At 45.3% G+C, this 20,968-nt stretch overlaps 1 protein-coding gene across 1 annotated transcript in view; it reads left to right on the forward strand.

Moving 5' to 3' along the window:
* The window catches only part of LOC133656161 (transmembrane protein 132D-like), a 64,210-nt gene that overhangs the window by 21,201 nt on the left and 22,041 nt on the right, over positions 1–20,968 (forward strand). The window contains exons 3-5 of the mRNA XM_062057061.1: positions 2,890–3,778; positions 12,687–12,833; positions 19,650–19,821. Of these exons, the coding sequence (XP_061913045.1) occupies positions 2,890–3,778; positions 12,687–12,833; positions 19,650–19,821 (1,208 nt within the window). The remainder of the gene's footprint in view (positions 1–2,889; positions 3,779–12,686; positions 12,834–19,649; positions 19,822–20,968) is intronic.

The raw sequence follows: 20,968 nt of genomic DNA on the forward strand, positions 1-20,968 counted from the left end.
CGGGCTGGGGTGGCAATTCTTGTTGCCCCCCGGCTCAGAACCTGCATGTTGGAGTTCAACCCGGTGGACGAGAGGGTAGCTTCCCTCCGCCTTCAGGTGGGGGGACGGGTCCTGGCTGTTTTTTGCGTTTACGCGCCAAACAGCAGCTCAGAGTACCCACCCTTTTTGGATTCACTCGAGGGAGTACTTGAGGGTGCTCCCCCGGGTGATTCCCTCGTTCTACTGGGGGACTTCAACGCTCATATTGGCGACGACAGTGTAACCTGGAGAGGCGTGATTGGTAAGAATGGCCGCCCGGATCTGAACCCGAGTGGTGTTTTGTTATTGGACTTTTGTGCCCGTCACGGATTGTCCATAACGAACACCATGTTCAAGCATAAGGGTGTCCATATGTGCACTTGGCACCAGGACACCCTGGGCCGCAGTTCCATGATCGACTTTGTAGTTGTGTCATCGGATTTGCGGCCTCATGTTTTGGACACTCGGGTAAAGAGAGGGGCGGGGCTTTCTACCGATCACCACCTGGTGGTAAGTTGGCTGCGATGGTGGGGGAGGATGCCGGACAGACCTGGCAGGCCCAAACGCATTGTGAGGGTTTGCTGGGAACGTCTGGCAGAGTCTCCTGTCAGAGAGAGTTTCAATTCCCACCTCCGGAAGAACTTTGAACATGTCACGAGGGAGGTGCTGGACATTGAGTCCGAGTGGACCATGTTCCGCACCTCTATTGTCGAGGCGGCTGATTGGAGCTGTGGCCGCAAGGTAGTTGGTGCCTGTCGTGGCGGCAATCCTAGAACCCGTTGGTGGACACCGGCGGTGAGGGATGCCGTCAAGCTGAAGAAGGAGTCCTATCGGGTTCTTTTGGCTCATAGGACTCCTGAGGCAGCGGACAGGTACCGACAGGCCAAGCGGTGTGCGGCTTCAGCGGTCGTGGAGGCAAAAACTCGGACATGGGAGGAGTTCGGGGAAGCCATGGAAAACGACTTCCGGACGGCTTCGAAGCGATTCTGGACCACCATCCGCCGCCTCAGGAAGGGGAAGCAGTGCACTATCAACACCGTGTATGGTGAGGATGGTGTTCTGCTGACCTCGACTGCGGATGTTGTGGATCGGTGGAGGGAATACTTCGAAGACCTCCTCAATCCCACCAACACGTCTTCCTATGAGGAAGCAGTGCCTGGGGAATCTGTGGTGGGCTCTCCTATTTCTGGGGCTGAAGTTGCTGAGGTAGTTAAAAATCTCCTCGGTGGAAAGGCCCCGGGGGTGGATGAGATCCGCCCGGAGTTCCTTAAGGCTCTGGATGCTGTGGGGCTGTCTTGGTTGACAAGACTCTGCAGCATCGCGTGGACATCGGGGGCGGTACCTCTGGATTGGCAGACCGGGGTGGTGGTTCCTCTCTTTAAGAAGGGGAACCGGAGGGTGTGTTCTAACTATCGTGGGATCACACTCCTCAGCCTTCCCGGTAAGGTCTATTCAGGTGTGCTGGAGAGGAGGCTACGCCGGATAGTCGAACCTCGGATTCAGGAGGAACAGTGTGGTTTTCGTCCTGGTCGTGGAACTGTGGACCAGCTCTATACTCTCGGCAGGGTCCTTGAGGGTGCATGGGAGTTTGCCCAACCAGTCTACATGTGTTTTGTGGACTTGGAGAAGGCATTCGACCGTGTCCCTCGGGAAGTCCTGTGGGGAGTGCTCAGAGAGTATGGGGTATCGGACCGTCTGATTGTGGCGGTCCGCTCCCTGTATGATCAGTGTCAGAGCTTGGTCCGCATTGCCGGCAGTAAGTCGGACACGTTTCCAGTGAGGGTTGGACTCCGCCAAGGCTGCCCTTTGTCACAGATTCTGTTCATACCTTTTATGGACAGAATTTCTAGGCGCAGTCAAGGCGTTGAGGGGATCTGGTTTGGTGGCTGCAGGATTAGGTCTCTGCTTTTTGCAGATGATGTGGTCCTGATGGCTTCATCTGGCCAGGATCTTCAGCTCTCACTGGATCGGTTCGCATCTGAGTGTGAAGCGACTGGGATGAGAATCAGCACCTCCAAGTCCGAGTCCATGGTTCTCGCCCGGAAAAGGGTGAAGTGCCATCTCCGGGTTGGGGAGGAGATCTTGCCCCAAGTGGAGGAGTTCAAGTACCTCGGAGTCTTGTTCACGAGTGAGGGAAGAGTGGATCGTGAGATCGACAGGCGGGTCGGTGCGGCGTCTTCAGTAATGCGGACGCTGTATCGGTCTGTTGTGGTGAAGAAGGAGCTGAGCCGCAAGGCAAAGCTCTCAATCTACCGGTCGATCTACGTTCCCATCCTCACCTATGGTCATGAGCTTTGGGTTATGACCGAAAGGACAAGATCACGGGTACAAGCGGCCGAAATGAGTTTCCTCCGCCGGGTGGCAGGTCTCTCCCTTAGAGATAGGGTGAGAAGCTCTGTCATCCGGGAGGAGCTCAAAGTAAAGCCACTGCTCCTCCACATCGAGAGGAGCCAGATGAGGTGGTTCGGGCATCTGGTCAGGATGCCACCCGAACGCCTCCCTAGGGAGGTGTTTAGGGCACGTCCGACCGGTAAGAGGCCACGGGGAAGACCCAGGACACGTTGGGAAGACTATGTCTCCCGGTTGGCCTGGGAACGCCTCGGGATCCCCCGGGAAGAGCTGGACGAAGTGGCTGGGGAGAGGGAAGTCTGGGCTTCCCTGCTTAGGCTGCTGCCCCCGCGACCCGACCTTGGATAAGCGGAGGAAGATGGATGGATGGATGGATGGATTATTATTATTATGTTTCTGAGATTATTTTCCACTCATGTTATTTGCTACTTGCTTCACAGGATTATGCTTTTCAAACCACAGCCCATAGGGGGTGCCACTACATGGGCTAACTAATACTGTTTCTCTCTCTTCCTCCCCCAGATGTTGAAAGCCAACTTGTTTCTGAAGATCCACAACCCTCAGTTCCACTTCCTGTTTACCCCACAGTCACTTTCCAGGTGCTCAACGTGGACCACGTGCTTCTGAGGAAGGTCTCTCCCAGTTCTCAGGGCAACTCCAGCCTGAAGGCTCACATTCAGACGTACCTCATCACCGATTCAGGTCCCGGTCTTCTCCAACCAACTGTCAACGCCTCCTTTGGTCCACTGACCGTGGACGCCCCCATTGCACCAAACCTGCTCCACAGCGGGCGCAAGATCCTGCCCGTCATTGTGGGCCGCCAGGTGCACGCCTCGTCACCAACTGCTAGGATCCTCTTCCACATGTCTGCCGAAGCTGAGGTCAAGGTGACGTCTGATGAAGACCGGATGAGAACGGGGAAGGACAGAGCTCACTGTGTGACGGCGTACGCCTTTTGGGGGACCAGGGAAGTCCGCGGGTCATGCCTGGTGTCTCCCGGTGGATTCTGTGTGGCGCAGCTAAACCCAGAACCCGCGTGGTTCAGCCCGTCCAATCCAGCCGGCAGCTCCAGCAAAGAGACCGGAAGAAGCAACCCTGAAAAAGGAGTCCAGGAGAACCTTGTGGAGGTCTACTTCCAGAGTCGAAGGGACCGCACGGGACAGTGCGTGCCTCAGGACAGCCTGCAACGGGCTGGGAGAGGCGGGGTTCATGATGGGACGGGGACCCCCATGAGGAGAATCGGAAGCGTTACCCTGCTCCAAAGTCCACCTGGCCACCCGGCCTTTTTCCGTCTAAGACTAGGGGGTGCTGTGGTCATCCAGACCTCCTCCAAGCCCCTGAAGACCAACAATACGGCAACGTTTAACATATTCCTGGCCGGCACCTCCGCCTTGGAGACGTTCACGCTCAGGTATGTCAGGATTTCATCAAAGTGAAGTTTCACAGATAAGCGTTTTCATTGCTTGTCCAAGATCGCTCGTCAGAAGGTCTTGAAGACAAGTCAAGTCAGTCCAAGATCATTCGTCAGAAGTCGAGTCAGCACTTGCAGCACTTGGTCTTTGTTGACTCCTTAGTTGTGTATGTTGTTCTACACTAAACTTTCATCAATCATCTGATCGGAATCGTTCAAGTATCAAAAATATCACAGGTTAACCAGACAAATGGGCCACTTTTCGAACATGCACAACTCCCCGCATTTCTCACCCCATTGGAACTGTTCCACCATTATATCATCTAGGACAATTGTGCAAGTATCAATATTTTCCAAAAATGTCCAGTTTTCCCGAAATTTCCAGGAAATTCCCATTCAAATGTATGGACATATTCATAGTTATACAATGCCTTCAATTCTCAAAATGTTACGCCATTTTTTACCCGATTCTGACCTTTCAACCTTACACACACACACACACACTACTCTTCCGAGATCTTGAAGGCATAACATGTTTTTTCTTTCCCAAAATTCACGGTTTTCCCGGAATTTCCAGGAATTTCTCCCCATTGACAATGAATGAGCATTATATAATCTATTTCATATCCCACATTTCTCATCCGATTTGAACCGTTCCACTTTTCACACACTCCACTCAACTTGGACAATTTTATTTCCATTTTCTAAGTTAAAAAAAATCCAGGAATTCCAAGAATTCCAGGTTTTCCATAGCCCTATTTTTACCTCTTTCTGGAAAGTTTTCCCAGTCCACATTTTTCAACCAAATCCAACTATTCCACCATCAAAACATTCCTCTTAGTTGGGACAACAAAAGTAATGTTTTTTTTTTCGTACATATTCCCGGTTTTCCCGAAATTCCAGGATTTCCCAAATAGGTCAACATTTTTCAACCAATTCCAAAAATTCCAGCTCATTTATATCATTTAGGACAAATGTGCTAGTATCAATATTTTCAAAAATGTCTGGTTTTCCCGAAATTTCCAGGAAATTTACATTCAAATGTATGGACGTATTCATAGTTATACAATGCCCTAAATTCTCAAATGTATATATGTACCGATGTATATATGTACAGATGTAGATGTATATATGTACAGATGTATATATGTACAGATGTATATATATGTACAGATGCGCTACATTTTACCCGATTCTGACCTTTCAACCATCCACACACACACTACTCTTCCGAGATATTGAAGGCATAACATGTTTTTCCTTTCCCAAAATTCACGATTTCCCGGGATTTCCAGGAATTTCTCCCCATTGACAATGAATGAGCATTATACAATCTACTTCGTATCCCACATTTCTCATCCGATTTGAACCGTTCCACTATCCACACACTCCACTCAACTTGGACAATCAAACAACCATTTTCCAAGTTAAGAAAATTCCAGGAATTCCAAGAATTCACGGTTTTCCATAGCCCTATTTTTACCTCTTTCCGGAAAGTTTTCACAGTCCACATTTTTCAACCAAATCCAACCATTCCACCATCAAAACATTCCTCTTAGTTGGGACAACAAAAGTTAGGGTTTTTTTTCGTACATATTCCCGGTTTTCCCCAAATTCCAGGAATTCCCAATTAGGTCAACATTTTTCAACCAATTCCAAAAATTCCAGCTCATTTATATCATTTAGGACAATTGTGCTAGTATCAATATTTTCAAAAATGTCTGGTTTTCCCAAAATTTCCTGGAAATTTCCATTCAAATGTATGGACGTATTCATAGTTATACAATGCCCTAAATTCTCAAATGTATATATGTACCAATGTATATATGTACAGATGTAGATGTATATACTGTATGTACAGATGTATATATGTACAGATGTATATATATATGTACAGATGCGCTACATTTTACCCGATTCTGACCTTTCAACTATCCACACACATACTACTCTTCCGAGATATTGAAGGCATAACATGTTTTTTATTTCCCAAAATTCACGGTTTTCCCGGAATTTCCAGGAATTTCTCCCCATTGACAATGAATGAGCATTATACAATCTACTTCATATCCCACATTTCTCATCCGATTTGAACTGTTCCACTGTCCACACACTCCACTCAATTTGGACAATCAAATTGCCATTTTCCAAGTTAAAAAAATTCCAGGAATTCCAAGAATTCCCGGTTTTCCATAGCCCTATTTTTACCTCTTTCTGGAAAGTTTTCCCAGTCCACATTTTTCAACAAATTCCAACCATTCCACCATCAAAACATTCCTCTTAGTTGGGACAACAAAAGTTAGTTGTTTTTTTCGTGCATATTCCCGGTTTTCCCGAAATTCCAGGAATTCCCAAATAGGTCATCATTTTTCAACCAATTCCAAAAATTCCAACTCATTTATATTATTTAGGACAATTGTGCTAGTATCAATATTTTCAAAAATATCTGTTTTTTCTGAAATTTCCAGGAAATTTCCATTCAAATGTATGGACGTATTCATAGTTATAAAATGCCCTAAATTCTCAAACTTTTGCGCTACATTTTACCCGATTCTGACCTTTCAACCATCCACACACACTACTCTTCCAAGATAATGAAGGCATAACATGTCTTCCCTTTCCCCAAATTCACGGTTTCCCCTGAATTTCCAGGAATTTCTCCCCATTGACAATGAATGAGCATTATACAATCGACTTCATATCCCACATTTCTCATCCGATTTGAACCGTTCCACTATCCACAAACTCCACTCAACTTGGACAGTCAAATTGCCATTCTCCAAGTTAAAAAAAATTCCAGGAATTCCAAGAATTCCCGGTTTTCCATAGCCCTATTTTTACCTCCTTCTGGAAAGTTTTCCCAGTCCACATTTTTCAACCAATTCCAACCATTCCACCATCAAAACATTCCTCTTAGTTGGGACAACAAAAGTTAGTTGTTTTTTTCGTGCATATTCCCGGTTTTCCCGAAATTCCAGGAATTCCCAAATAGGTCAACATTTCTCAACCAATTCCAAAAATTCCAACTCATTTATATCATTTAGGACAATTGTGCTATTATCAATATTTTCAAAAATGTCTGGTTTTCCGTAAATTTCCAGTAAATTTCCATTCAAATGTATGGACGTATTCATAGTTATACAATGCCCTAAATTCTCAGACTTTTGCGCTACATTTTACCCGATTCTGACCTTTCAACCATCCACGCACACACTACTCTTCCGAGATATTGAAGGCATAACATGTCTTCCCTTTCCCCAAATTCACGGTTTCCCCTGAATTTCCAGGAATTTCTCCCCATTGACAATGAATGACTATTATACAATCGACTTCATATCCCACATTTCTCATCCGATTTGAACCGTTCCACTATCCACACACTCCACTCAACTTGGACAGTCAAATTGCCATTCTCCAAGTTAAAAAAAATTCCAGGAAGTGCAAGATTGTCAGAGACATTTTAAAACAAGCTATTAGTGCACTTTTGATGACATATCAAAACAACACTAAATTAAAGTGTACTTTTTTTACTACAATAGTTTAAAACAAATAAAGTGCACTTTTGTGCATGATGTCACACAAGCTATTTCCAAAACTGTCAAATAAAAATGAGCTGCATAATAGGAAATCAAATAGTGTATGTCCTTCGCTATGTGGTAGGTTCCTGCGGACGTTATCTCCTTCTGTTGTTTGACTATTTTTTTCATACGGTGTTGATGTGGAAATGGTGTTGATGTGCAGGTTGCTTCGGCATTTTGTTGGTGTGGCAACGGCCGAGATATTGACATGCGGAGTTTCAAGCACTCTTCACTCTCTAGCGGGTAACTTTTCAAATAATGGTACAAATTAGTAGTGCCGCTACTTTTTGTAGCAACGCTTTTGCCGCATACTTGACATATTACGGCTTTCTGTTCAACATCTTCCCGCTTGAAGCCAAACCACCGCCAAACGATGGACCCTGTGCTGTTTTTCTTGGGAATTAATTCTTTTTCATCCATTCGTTACCAGATTCGCACATTCTCACTCTCGTATTACCACTGGCACCGCTCTGCTTGTCACCGATTCTGTTCATAACTTTTATGGACAGAATTTCTAGGCGCAGTCAGGGCGTTGAGGGGATCCGGTTTGGTGGCTGCAGGATTAGGTATCTGCCTTTTGCAGATGATGTGGTCCTGATGGCTTCATCTGGCCAGGATCTTCAGCTCTCACTGGATCGGTTCGCAGGCGAGTGTGAAGCGACTTGGATGAGAATCAGCACCTCCAAGTCCGAGTTCATGGGTCTCCACCGGAAAAGGGTGGCGTGCCATCTCCGGGTTTGAGGGGGAGACCCTTCCCCAAGTGGAGGAGTTCAAGTACCTCGAAGTCTTGTTCACGAGTGAGAGAAGAGTGGATCGTGAGATGGACAGGCGGATCGGTGCGGCGTCTTCAGTAATGCGGACACTGTATCAATCTGTTGTAGTGAAGAAGGAGCTGAGCCGGAAGGCAACGCTCTCAATTTACCGGTCGATCTACGTCCATCCTCACCTATGTTCATGAGCTGTGGGTTATGACCGAAAGGACAAGATCACGGGTACAAGCGGCCGAAATGAGTTTCCTCCGCCGGGTGATGGGGCTCTCCCTTAGAGATAGGGTGAGAAGCTCTGCCATCCGGGGGGAGCTCAAAGTAAAGCCGCTGCTCCTCCACATTGAGAGGAGCCAGATGAGGTGGTTCGGGCCACCCGAATGCCTCCCTAGGGAGGTGTTTAGGGTACGTCCGACCGGTAGGAGGCCACAGGGAAGACCCAGGACACGTTGGGAAGACTATGTCTTCCGGCTGGCCTGGGAACGCCTCTGGATCCCCCGGGAAGAGCTGGACGAAGTGGCTGGGGAGAGGAACGTCTGGGCCTCCCTGCTTAGGCTGCTGCCCCCGCGACCCAACCTCGGATAAGCCGAAGAAGATTGATGGATGGATGGCAATTAATTTGAGAATTATTTTTTTTTGACACCCTTATTAAAGCTTATGCTTGCGAGTACGAGAGGATGATTTGGTCGGATATTACGGGGTTCACTGAGACGTTCACTATGCCATCTGGTGTATCAAAATAACAATTAGGGTTTAGGTACTCTGAGGTTTCCCATGCAGTAGAATGTTTTTATTAGAATACTAACTACTCTTCTGATTGAGCTGTGTCTCTAAATGTATCATCTAATCCGTCGATTTAGGGATATCATGCTGCGCGCCCACTGGACATAATCTGCAGGAAAATGGAGAGCCATGCAAAGGTACATGTATTAATCCACGTGTGCCAGTCTCATGAATCTTCCGTAGGAGCACAACTGACCCGATGACGCTCGGTTTTTACATGAAAGCCGTTTGACCCCCCCGGGGTTTGCATTCACCTGAAATCACCCTCCAAATCCGAGCGTAGGGTCCAAGTACTTGTGAGTACTCGCATGAGGACTACAGTCCTGCTCCTACTGTAAATCAGAGCCAAGGCTGACGTTGACCGAGGAGCCTGTCTTCCAGGAGACGTCCCTGCTCTACTTGGCGTCTATGGACCCGAGATTGAGTTCATTCCAGCAGGGGGACAGGCAAGATAATCTGCAGCTGTGATTGAAAATGAATCAAGAGGTTATTTACCCTTAAAGGTTGGGACCATTTCAGCCCACTGTGAGGATTAAGCTGACACATCTGTGTGCGTGTTGCAGTATATAGTAGGGCTGGGCGATAGGGCTGAAAACTGTATCACGATATCAGTGTTTATACCAGTCGATATTGATAATTATTGATTATTTTATCACCTATAGGAAGTAAGGAGCAGGATAATAATACATTTTTATTTGAAATATAACTTCCTGTGATTATAATCCCTCAACTGTCAAGGCATAAATTAAATGTCAACACAATCATGGAAAACACTCCAACAATGTCAACAAAATGTTAAAATCACATTGAAGACTTAACAATAATCTCTTAAAATGAAGGAATATGGATATGCTTCATAAAGTATAAGAAAATAGTGCAAAGTGTGAAAATGTCAGGAAGTTACAGCAGTCCGGCTAAGGTGTGGTATTAGCGCTCTTGCCTTGCATCACGTACAGACTACATTGGTCTGACTACGGTCCCTTTGAAAACATCCAAAAACTGTCCTGGTGACTTTTACTCTTGAATTCACAATTTCTTCATTTGGATTTTCTCTCCTCACTCCCTGCAAAGAATCAAGCAAACGTGATAGTTGATACTGTCGCCTGATTGGCTGTTAGCGTGATCACTTCCTGCGTTGCTCGGTTACCAGAGAGCGAGAGTCTTTGTTCATGCAACCAACCTTGCTTCCATACTACACCTTTCTACCCACCAAGAAGAAAAAAGATATTGTATGTTTTATCGAACACATTTTTTATTGATATTGATGACGCTCTTGTTATCCCCCAGCCCTACTTTAGAGTAATATTACATTGTTATTTGTGCATTTTAATGCATACTTGATTGTTTGCAATATAATGTGTCTGTGGGACTGTCCAAACATTCACACACATGAGATTCTACACCAAAATATTTATTATTATCGTTATTATAATGTAAATATGAATGGAATTGAATTATTATTGTTGTTATTATTGTTATTATCATTATTATTATTATTTTTATTGTGTGTGTCCAAGCATTCACACATATGAGATTCTACACCAAAATATCATCTATTTATTATTATCATTGTTATTAGTATTATTATTACCATCATTATTATTATTATTATTATAATTATTATTAATATCATTATTATTATTATTATTATTATTATTATTATTACTTGACTGTCCAAGCATTCACAAATATGACATTCTACACCAAAAACATATAATTCTTATTATTATTATTATTATTATTATTTTTATCATTATTGTTGTTAATTCACACATATAAGATTCTACACCAAAATATAATCTAATTATTATTATTATTATTATTATTATTACTATTGCTTGACTTTCCAAGCATTCACACGTGTAATATTATTATTATTATTATTATTACTATTGTGTGACTGTCCAAGCATTCACACAAATAAAAATCTACACCAAAATATCATCTATTTATTATTGTTATTATTATTATTGTGTAACTGTCCAAACATTCACACATACGATTATACACCTTAAATTAATCTATGTATTATTACTATTATTATTATTAGTAGTAGTAGTAGTAGAATGTATTATTATTATTATTATTATCATTATTATTATTATTATTATTAATGAATGTATTATTATTATTATTGTGTGACTGTCCAAACATTCATAATGTATTTATTATTATTCCGACGCAAAAGTTTGGCACGCTCCACAGCCCACAGTTCTCATCCAATCAGAACCGTTCCAGTATCAAAACATTCGGCTTAACCGGGAATCGTTCGCTCCCCAACAACATTTTGAAAAAATGTCCCGGATTACCCAGAATTCCCAGTTTTCCGGTACATTTTTAAACATGTTTTTTCTTCAAATAAAAAAATAAATACTCAAATATCTGCTTGATTAATGTTTGAATCTGTAATAATATAGTTGTTATATTAGCTATATTTGTAAGAATTTAGGTTGGAAGGTAAGTTATCTCTGATAATTTCCTAATAATGTAACAAATATATTGTCATATATTAAACTTTTTTTTGTAAACATGAAAATAAATACCTGATTGACTTATTATTTCAAATCAAGTTCACCATTAAATTACACATTGTAAAAATGGTTATAGATTTTACGGTAAAAAAAAAAAAAAGGCTGGTCAGTGGCCAAGATTTTATTATAAAAAACAAACAAACAGTGGTACCTTTTTTCCGATTTAAAGTAATACACCGCAAAAACAGCCACCATAGAGTTCATGATTAACACTATCTGCTCTGTTGCCAGAATCTTATCGTAAAAAACACGGTTGCCTTTTTCCATTTACAGCAAAATCCTGTAAAGACAAAAAAAACGATCGAATACAAGGTAAAATTCTGCCGACTCAGCTGCCAGTCAACAGATTTATTTTTTTGCGGAGTACTTAAAAATATATATATTGTCGTGCAATAATATTATGAGGTGAATGTTACTCTTTGTTACAAGTGGCAGCCATAACTGCGATGTGGCCCTCAATGAAAAGGAGGTTGACACCCCTGATCTAGGACAATTGTGCGAGTATCAGTATTTTAAAACATTTCAGGTTCTCCTCAAATCCTCAAATTTCCTGGAAATTCCCATTCAAATGTATGGACGTATTCATAGTTCTACAACGCCCTAAATTTTCCAAATCCTGCGACATTTTTAAACCCGATTCCGACCTTTCAACCACCCACGCACACTACTCTTCCCATATATCGAACCCAAAGCATTTTGTTCTCTTTCCCAAAATTCGAGTTGTTATTAACTTGAAGTGAGGAATATCTGTTGTTTGATTGGCAGGAATTGTGACAAAAAGCAGCAGTAATATATCTTGCAATAATAATGTCATCACGGTGATGGCACCAGATGTGTCATCGCCATGGCAACCCAGCATCACAAGTTCTTCTACAGAGTCTAGAAGTGCCGACTCAAACTAAAACTAATGATACTTTCAGCACCGGAGTGGATTTGGGTGCTTTATATTTCATACTTGGATGTTTGGATATCATGTCCACATGACTATTGATCCACACATTGATCACTACATGCGGAAGTTGCAATTCTGGTGCTGTCTGTGTGCACTTTGAGTCCGACCTTGACCCTGCAGTCTCGCTGCTCATTGATTAGCCGGCCGACTGCGTGCTGAGTGAGGCTGCAGGAATGACAAATGATATCAGCAGATACTGCTCCGATACGGAACACAATAAACGATATCAGCAGACACTGCCTGGATATGGAATTCAATAAACATCCCATTTGTTTCCCTGCTTGTTGTGTTCCCCCACAGGACCACGATGAAGTCCGGAATGGCGTTCAGCACGCTGCGAGCCAGCGACTCCGCGTCATGGGACGTGAAGGCGCATCCTGGCAGTGTGGGCTTACCCAACACCGTATCGTTTGTGTGCAAAAGGAAGGTTGCTGTCACGTCGAAGAGGTCAGTTAGTACTTGAACACAGGATCAGTCGCACTCATTTGATGACTGCTTTGAACCGGACTTTTTCCACCAGAATACACTTTACATCTTCAAAGATGTTTTAAAAACACAAGTTTTCATTTATTTGGTATTTTCTCAAAATTAGACACGCTCAAATGTGTGCATCCTGGCTCAAATGCTGTACAATATGTACTAATAACGATATGTACTAATAACTATATGTGCTAATAACTATATGTAATAATAACTATATGTGCTAATAACTATATGTACTAATACCTATATGTACTAAAAACTATATGTGCTAGACTTATTACTTTGCCACATCGGGGCTACATTGGGAACACATTGGGGCAGCATTGGGGCCACATTAGGGCCACATTGGGGACACATTGGGGCAGCATTGGGGTCACATTAGGGCCTCTCTTGGGACACATTGGGGCCACATCCGGGATACATTAGTGCCACATTGGGGACACATTGGAGACAATGGGTCAGCAATGGGCTACAATGGGGACACATTAGGGCTTCTCTTGGGCCACATTGGGGCCACATCCAGGACTAATTAGGGCCACATTGGGGACACATTGGAGCAGCATTGGGGACACATTAGGGCCACATTGAGGACACATTGGGGCAGCATTGGGGACACATTAGGGCCTCTCTTGGGACACATTGGGGCCACATCCGGGATACATTAGTGCCACATTGGGGACACATTGGAGACAATGGGTCAGCAATGGGCTACAATGGGGACACATAAGGGCTTCTCTTGGGCCACATTGGGGCCACATCCAGGACTAATTAGGGCCACATTGGGGACACATTGGAGCAGCATTGGGGACACATTAGGGCCACATTGAGGACACATTGGGGCAGCATTGGGGACACATTAGGGCCAAAATGGGGACACATAAAAGCCACATTGGGGACACATAAAAGCCACATTGGAGACACATCAGGGCCTCTCTTGGGCCACATCGGGGCCACATCCGGGACACATTAGGGCGACATTGGGCCACATTGGGGCAGCATTGGGGACACATCAGGGTCACATTGGGGACACATTAGGGCCACTTTGGGGACACATTGGGGCAGCATTGCAGACACGTTGAGGCTTCTCTTGGGCCACATTAGAGCCACATTTGGGCCACATTAGAGCCACATTGGGGTCACATTAGGGCCTCTCTTGGGCCATGTTAGAGCCACATAGGGGACACATTAGGGCCTCTCTTGGGACACAATGGGGACCCATCCGGGACACATTAGGGCCAGATTGCGGACGTAATGGGTCAGCGATGGGCTACAATGGGACACATTAGGGCCTCTTTTGGGCCACATTCGGGACACATTAGGGCGACATTGGGCCACATTCGGGCCACACTGGGGCAGCATTGGGAACACATTAGGGCCACATTGGGGACACATTAGAGCCACATTGTGGATACATTGGGGCAGCATTGGGGACACATTTGGGCCAAATTGGGGACACATTAGGGCCACATTGGGGACACATCTGGGCCACATTAGGGCGAGATTGGGCCACATTGGGGCGACATCCGGGACACATTAGGACGACATTGGGCCACATTGGGGCCACATCCGTGACACATTAGGGTGACATTGGGCCACATTCGTGACGCATTAGGGTGACATCGGGGCCACACCCGGTACACATTAGAGCGACATTGGGCCACATTGGGGACACATTGGGGCAGCATTGGGGACATATCCAGTACACATTAGGGGGACATTGGACTACATTGAGGACACATTGGGGCAGCATTGGGGTCACATTAGGGACACATTAGGGCCACATTGGGGACACATTGGGGCAGCATTGGGGTCACATTAGGGCCTCTCTTGGGACACATTGGGGCCACATCCGGGATACATTAGTGCCACATTGGGGACACATTGGAGACAATGGGCCAGCAATGGGCTACAATGGGGACACATTAGGGCTTCTCTTGGGCCACATCCGGGACTAATTAGGGTGAGATTGGGCCACATTGGGGCCACATCAATCAATCAATCAATCAATCAATGTTTATTACATCCGGGCCACATCCGGGACACATTAGGACGACATTGGGCCACATTGGGGCCACATCCGTGACACATTAGGGTGACATTGGGCCACATTCGTGACACATTAGGGTGACATCGGGGCCACACCCGGTACACATTAGGGCGACATTGGGCCACATTGGGGACACATTGGGGCAGCATTGGGGACATATCCAGTACACATTAGGGGGACATTGGACTACATTGAGGACACATTGGGGCAGCATTGGGGTCACATTAGGGACACATTAGGGCCACATTGGGGACACATTGGGGCAGCATTGGGGTCACATTAGGGCCTCTCTTGGGACACATTGGGTTCACATCCGGGATACATTAGTGCCACATTGGGGACACATTGGAGACAATGGGCCAGCAATGGGCTACAATGGGGACACATTAGGGCTTCTCTTGGGCCACATCCGGGACTAATTAGGGCGAGATTGGGCCACATTGGGGCCACATCAATCAATCAATCAATCAATGTTTATTACATCCGGGCCACATCCGGGACACATTAGGGCGACATTGGGCCACATTGGGGCCACATCCGTGACACATTAGGGTGACATTGGGCCACATTCGTGACACATTAGGGTGACATCGGGGCCACACCCGGTACACATTAGGGCGACATTGGGCCACATTGGGGACACATTGGGGCAGCATTGGGGACATATCCAGTACACATTAGGGGGACATTGGACTACATTGAGGACACATTGGGGCAGCATTGGGGTCACATTAGGGACACATTAGGGCCACATTGGGGACACATTGGGGCAGCATTGGGGTCACATTAGGGCCTCTCTTGGGACACATTGGGTTCACATCCGGGATACATTAGTGCCACATTGGGGACACATTGGAGACAATGGGCCAGCAATGGGCTACAATGGGGACACATTAGGGCTTCTCTTGGGCCACATCCGGGACTAATTAGGGCGAGATTGGGCCACATTGGGGCCACATCAATCAATCAATCAATCAATGTTTATTACATCCGGGCCACATCCGGGACACATTAGGGCGACATTGGGCCACATTGGGGCCACATCCGTGACACATTAGGGTGACATTGGGCCACATTCGTGACACATTAGGGTGACATCAGGGCCACACCCGGTACACATTAGGGCGACATTGGGCCACATTGGGGACACATTGGGGCAGCATTGGGGACATATCCGGTACACATTAGGGGGACATTGGACTACATTGAGGACACATTAGGGCAGCATTGGGGACACATTAAGGACACATTAGGGCCACATTGGGGACACATTGGGGCAGCATTGGGGTCACATTAGGGCCTCTCTTGGGACACATTGGGGCCACATCCGGGATACATTAGTGCCACATTGGGGACACATTGGAGACAATGGGTCAGCAATGGGCTACAATGGGGACACATTAGGGCTTCTCTTGGGCCACATTGGGGCCACATCCAGGACTAATTAGGGCCACATTGGGGACACATTGGAGCAGCATTGGGGCCACATTAGGGCCACATTGAGGACACATTGGAGCAGCATTGGGGACACATTAGGGCCAAAATGGGGACACATAAAAGCCACATTGGGAACACATAAAAGCCACATTGGGGACACATCAGGGCCTCTCTTGGGCCACATTGGGGCTACATCCGGGACACATTAGGGCGACATTGGGCCACATTGGGGCAGCATTGGGGACACATCAGGGCCACATTGGGGACACATTAAGGCCACTTTGGGGACACATTGGGGCAGCATTGCAGACACGTTGAGGCTTCTCTTGGGCCACATTAGAGCCACATTTGGGCCACATTAGAGCCACATTGGGGTCACATTAGGGCCTCTCTTGGGCCATATTAGAGCCACATAGGGGACACATTAGGGCCTCTCTTGGGACACAATGGGGACCCATCCGGGACACATTAGGGCCAGATTGCGGACGCAATGGGTCAGCAATGGGCTACAATGGGACCACATTAGGGCCTCTTTTGGGCCACATTCGGGACACATTAGGGCGACATTGGGCCACATTCGGGCCACACTGGGGCAGCATTGGAACACATTAGGGCCACATTGGGGACACATTAGAGCCACACATGTGGATACATTGGGGCAGCATTGGGGAAACATTTGGGCCAAATTGGGGACACATCTGGGCCACATTAGGGCGAGATTGGGCCACATTGGGGCGACATCCGGGACACATTAGGACGACATTGGGCCACATTGGGGCCACATCCGTGACACATTAGGGTGACATTGGGCCACATTCGTGACACATTAGGGTGACATCGGGGCCACACCCGGTACACACTAGGGCGACATTGGGCCACATTGGGGACACATTGGGGCAGCATTGGGGACATATCCGGTACACATTAGGGGGACATTGGACTACATTGAGGACACATTAGGGCAGCATTGGGGACACATTAGGGACACATTAGGGCCACATTGGGGACACATTGGGGCAGCATTGGGGTCACATTAGGGCCTCTCTTGGGACACATTGGGGCCACATCCGGGATACATTAGTGCCACATTGGGGACACATTGGAGACAATGAGTCAGCAATGGGCTACAATGGGGACACATTAGGGCTTCTCTTGGGCCACATTGGGGCCACATCCGGGACTAATTAGGGCCACATTGGGAACACTTACGGGACACATTGGGGCCACAATGGGGGCAGCACTGGGGCCACATTGGAGACACATTGGGCTACATTGGGGGCGCATTGGAGACACATTGGGGCCACCGGAATCTCATAAAGATTCCATTTACTTGTGATCTAAACAGTCATGTGGAAACAAATCGGATTTGTAAAAACTCCAATTTGCTCCACTTTGGCCTGCAGTGTAAACTTAGTCTGTGATTTGGACAAACTCCAATTTGTTCCACTTTGGCCTGCACAGTGTATAGGTAGTCTGTGATTTGCTGTGTTGTTTCCAAAACTGCAGACATTTTATGAAGTGTTATGTTTCATTCATGGTGCGTCACCTCTGCCCAACAACCTCACATCCAGGCAGCGACACCGCTGGCCGGCCCCCCCACCCGCTGTCCGGCCCGACCCACTTATCCGTAATCGTCCATAATCAGGGCTCCGTTATCCGGGGCTTAAGCGCTTGCACGTTCAGAAGGGAGGATTAGAAAGGAGAGATATTCCAAGTTGTGTGCCATCATGTACCGTGCGCCTCCCCCACACATTCCCATCGCTGCTCTGAAGCGATGTGAGGGGGCTTTAATGTCCCCCCCAACAGAAGGATTTCCAGGAAATATGGCCATGGACCCCATCCGTGTTTCCTCAGTGGAGTCACTTGCCGGCATCACTTCTAGTCAGTGACATACAAATATGTTAGAAATGAGTCTTATGGAGGTGCCATTAAAAGTGTGAGAGAAGCTTTCATGTCAAGCATTTTGCAAACTGGCACAGATGTTGACCTTTGACCTCATCCATCAACACCAGCAGATGCATTGTGGGACATCTGGGTTATTAAAGAGAACTGCACTTTTTTAAAGAATGCTGTCTATTATTCACAATCCTTATGTAAGACAAGGACACTTATGTTTTTCTTTATTCATGCATACTAAATCGTAAACAAACTCTAGCAAGAGTCAGCTAACAATGGAGCCAATGAGAGTTGTTCTATTACGCCTATAAAACGCTCTAAAAACATCCAAAAACCTCTACCAAGGTTTTATATACACACTGTAACTATATATGTAGTATCTAGTAACATTCATAATAACATGTAATATTGACATATTTTGATCATGTTAAGTTTATTAATTTCACAACATTCACTTTCCCTTCAACAACAACAAGACTACTCATCATGGCAGACTTGATGAGAGACAACAACGACTACTTTGGGACACATTATGATCCAGAAACTTCTATTTTTGATCCTGTATATAAGGAGGATAATCTAGAAGTTTTAGAAGGTGTGTGCTAAACAGATGCAGCTTTAGTCAAACACTAAGCATCATGTAGCAGTATTGCTAAGTGCTAAGGAAGATATACAAACATAATAAAACATGCACTTACTGTACAATGTCTGCTCTCACTGGGATGAAGACTGATGGGATGTTTGTATCTTCCCCTTAACATCAACAATTCATCATCTCCGGGTCAAAGTTGGATGTCAAATTTGACCAACTTGTGGGTTTATGTCCACTACCTTCTACTATCCAGGTGAGAGGCATGATTTATCATCTAGAATTAACTTTCACCCACTCAGAGGCCATGCAGCAGCTTAATTTGTCAATATAGCAGCATAAGCTAGTTAGCTCTCTGTGATCACAGCGCCGCTAAAAGTAGTTCCTCGGCTTTAGCGCTTCTAATACCAATATCACGACATGTAAATGGAGTATTTTTGGATGTTTTTTCAGAGGACTTTGTGGGCAGACTAGAAGACTCCAGTCTTCTGCATAGTTAGCGCTGTCGTGTCACAAATTAGAAGTCAGGTGTGACTGAATGATGGGTTCCCACTTCTCTGTGAGCGCTTTGAGTATCTAATAATAGAAAAGCGCGATATAAAATCTAATCCAGTATTATTATTATTATGAAAAAGACAGAAACATACAGGATGTGTTCCTGTCTCACATTCGGATCGTGAATGATTCAAGAAATAAATCCAACAACATTTTCGCTTTAAAAATATTACCAATATTTTAGAATTTTACTACCATGGACTCATTTTTGGGTGATAATGTGGGCTCCGTTTCAACAGAACTTTCTGTCTAACAGGGGTCTTCTGGAGGTTCTCCAAGTGGACTTTTTGGTCAAAGACGTGTCCGAGCAGGCCGAGACTCACATCATCTCCTGGCGCCTGGATCAGCCGGGGAACGTCAGGGACGTGGGCCAGATGCGGCTCTACACCAGCCAGAGAGACTACGTGGGTCTGGCCCCAGTGGTCCTGGTGAGAGCAAGCACAGTACAAATTGCCAGTGTTGGGTTAGTTTCTGAAAACCAGTAACTAGTTACAGATACTAGTTACTTTATTTCAAAAGTAACTCAGTTACTTACACCAAAAAGTAATGTATTACTGTGAAAAGTAACTATTTAGTTACTTATATATATATATATATATGTGTGTATTTTTTTTCTTTTTCTAAGGCCCCCTTTAATGCCCTTTTAGCCTTCATTTCAGTACTGTTACTGCACTGGAGAATAATATAATCTGTTGATCAACTTGACATGCATTTGCATCACTGAACTCTGCTAAGCAATGTGGTCTACATACAACACACAAAGACAAAGATATGTTTCAAAGGGCCAATTTGTTTCAGGCCAGAACAAATTGACAAAACTATTTTAAATAGCTGCAACATAACATAAATAAGTAACAAACAGCATAATAACAACATAGCTGTAAACCAAGGAAGGCACACACTACATACACAAAGCCTAATCAGGCGTTTTTCTCTCTCAAGGAATTCTGAAATAAAATCATGTCTGAAGCCCAGAACACTACACCTTTCCCCAGTTTTAGTTTAGAGATAAGAAAAGATTGGCCTGGCCCACCAGCATCCCTCTTTATGTTTGTGAATTGTATAGTCTATACATTTAGAGTGATGTGATAATCAAACACTCTAGAAGTCTAGAATGAAAGAGCAACAGTATATAAGAGAATTGACAGAGTGTGTGTACCTTCAGTGCGCAGTGCCTTGTTAAAATCCAGCCGCTATTGCTTAGGAGGTGAAGTGTGTCTCTCTTTACTAGCTTCGTCAAGGCATGTTGCTTTTGTAGCTGTTTCAGTAGATTTGATTTGCTAGGATAGGATCTTTGATCCAAGACACAACTTACATTTAACTAAAATGTTCTTTTCTTTGTGGTCGACAAAAGAAAAGTAGTGAGAATATCTCCATGTTAAGAAACTCGGCTTCGGTCTTCGCCATGACGTCTTGTTAGTAAACACAGACACGCCCCCTCCCACACACACACATACAAACAGACAGCGCGCGGCGCCTCTTCCTTGTCGCCTCTTCCGCAGCGCTCCAATAAAACACACTCAGATCTTCTCATTTTCTAGCCGATACTAGATAGAAAATAACTTAAAATAACGC

Source organism: Entelurus aequoreus, linkage group LG08 (assembly GCF_033978785.1).
Source record: "Entelurus aequoreus isolate RoL-2023_Sb linkage group LG08, RoL_Eaeq_v1.1, whole genome shotgun sequence".
Taxonomy (NCBI): domain Eukaryota; kingdom Metazoa; phylum Chordata; class Actinopteri; order Syngnathiformes; family Syngnathidae; genus Entelurus; species Entelurus aequoreus.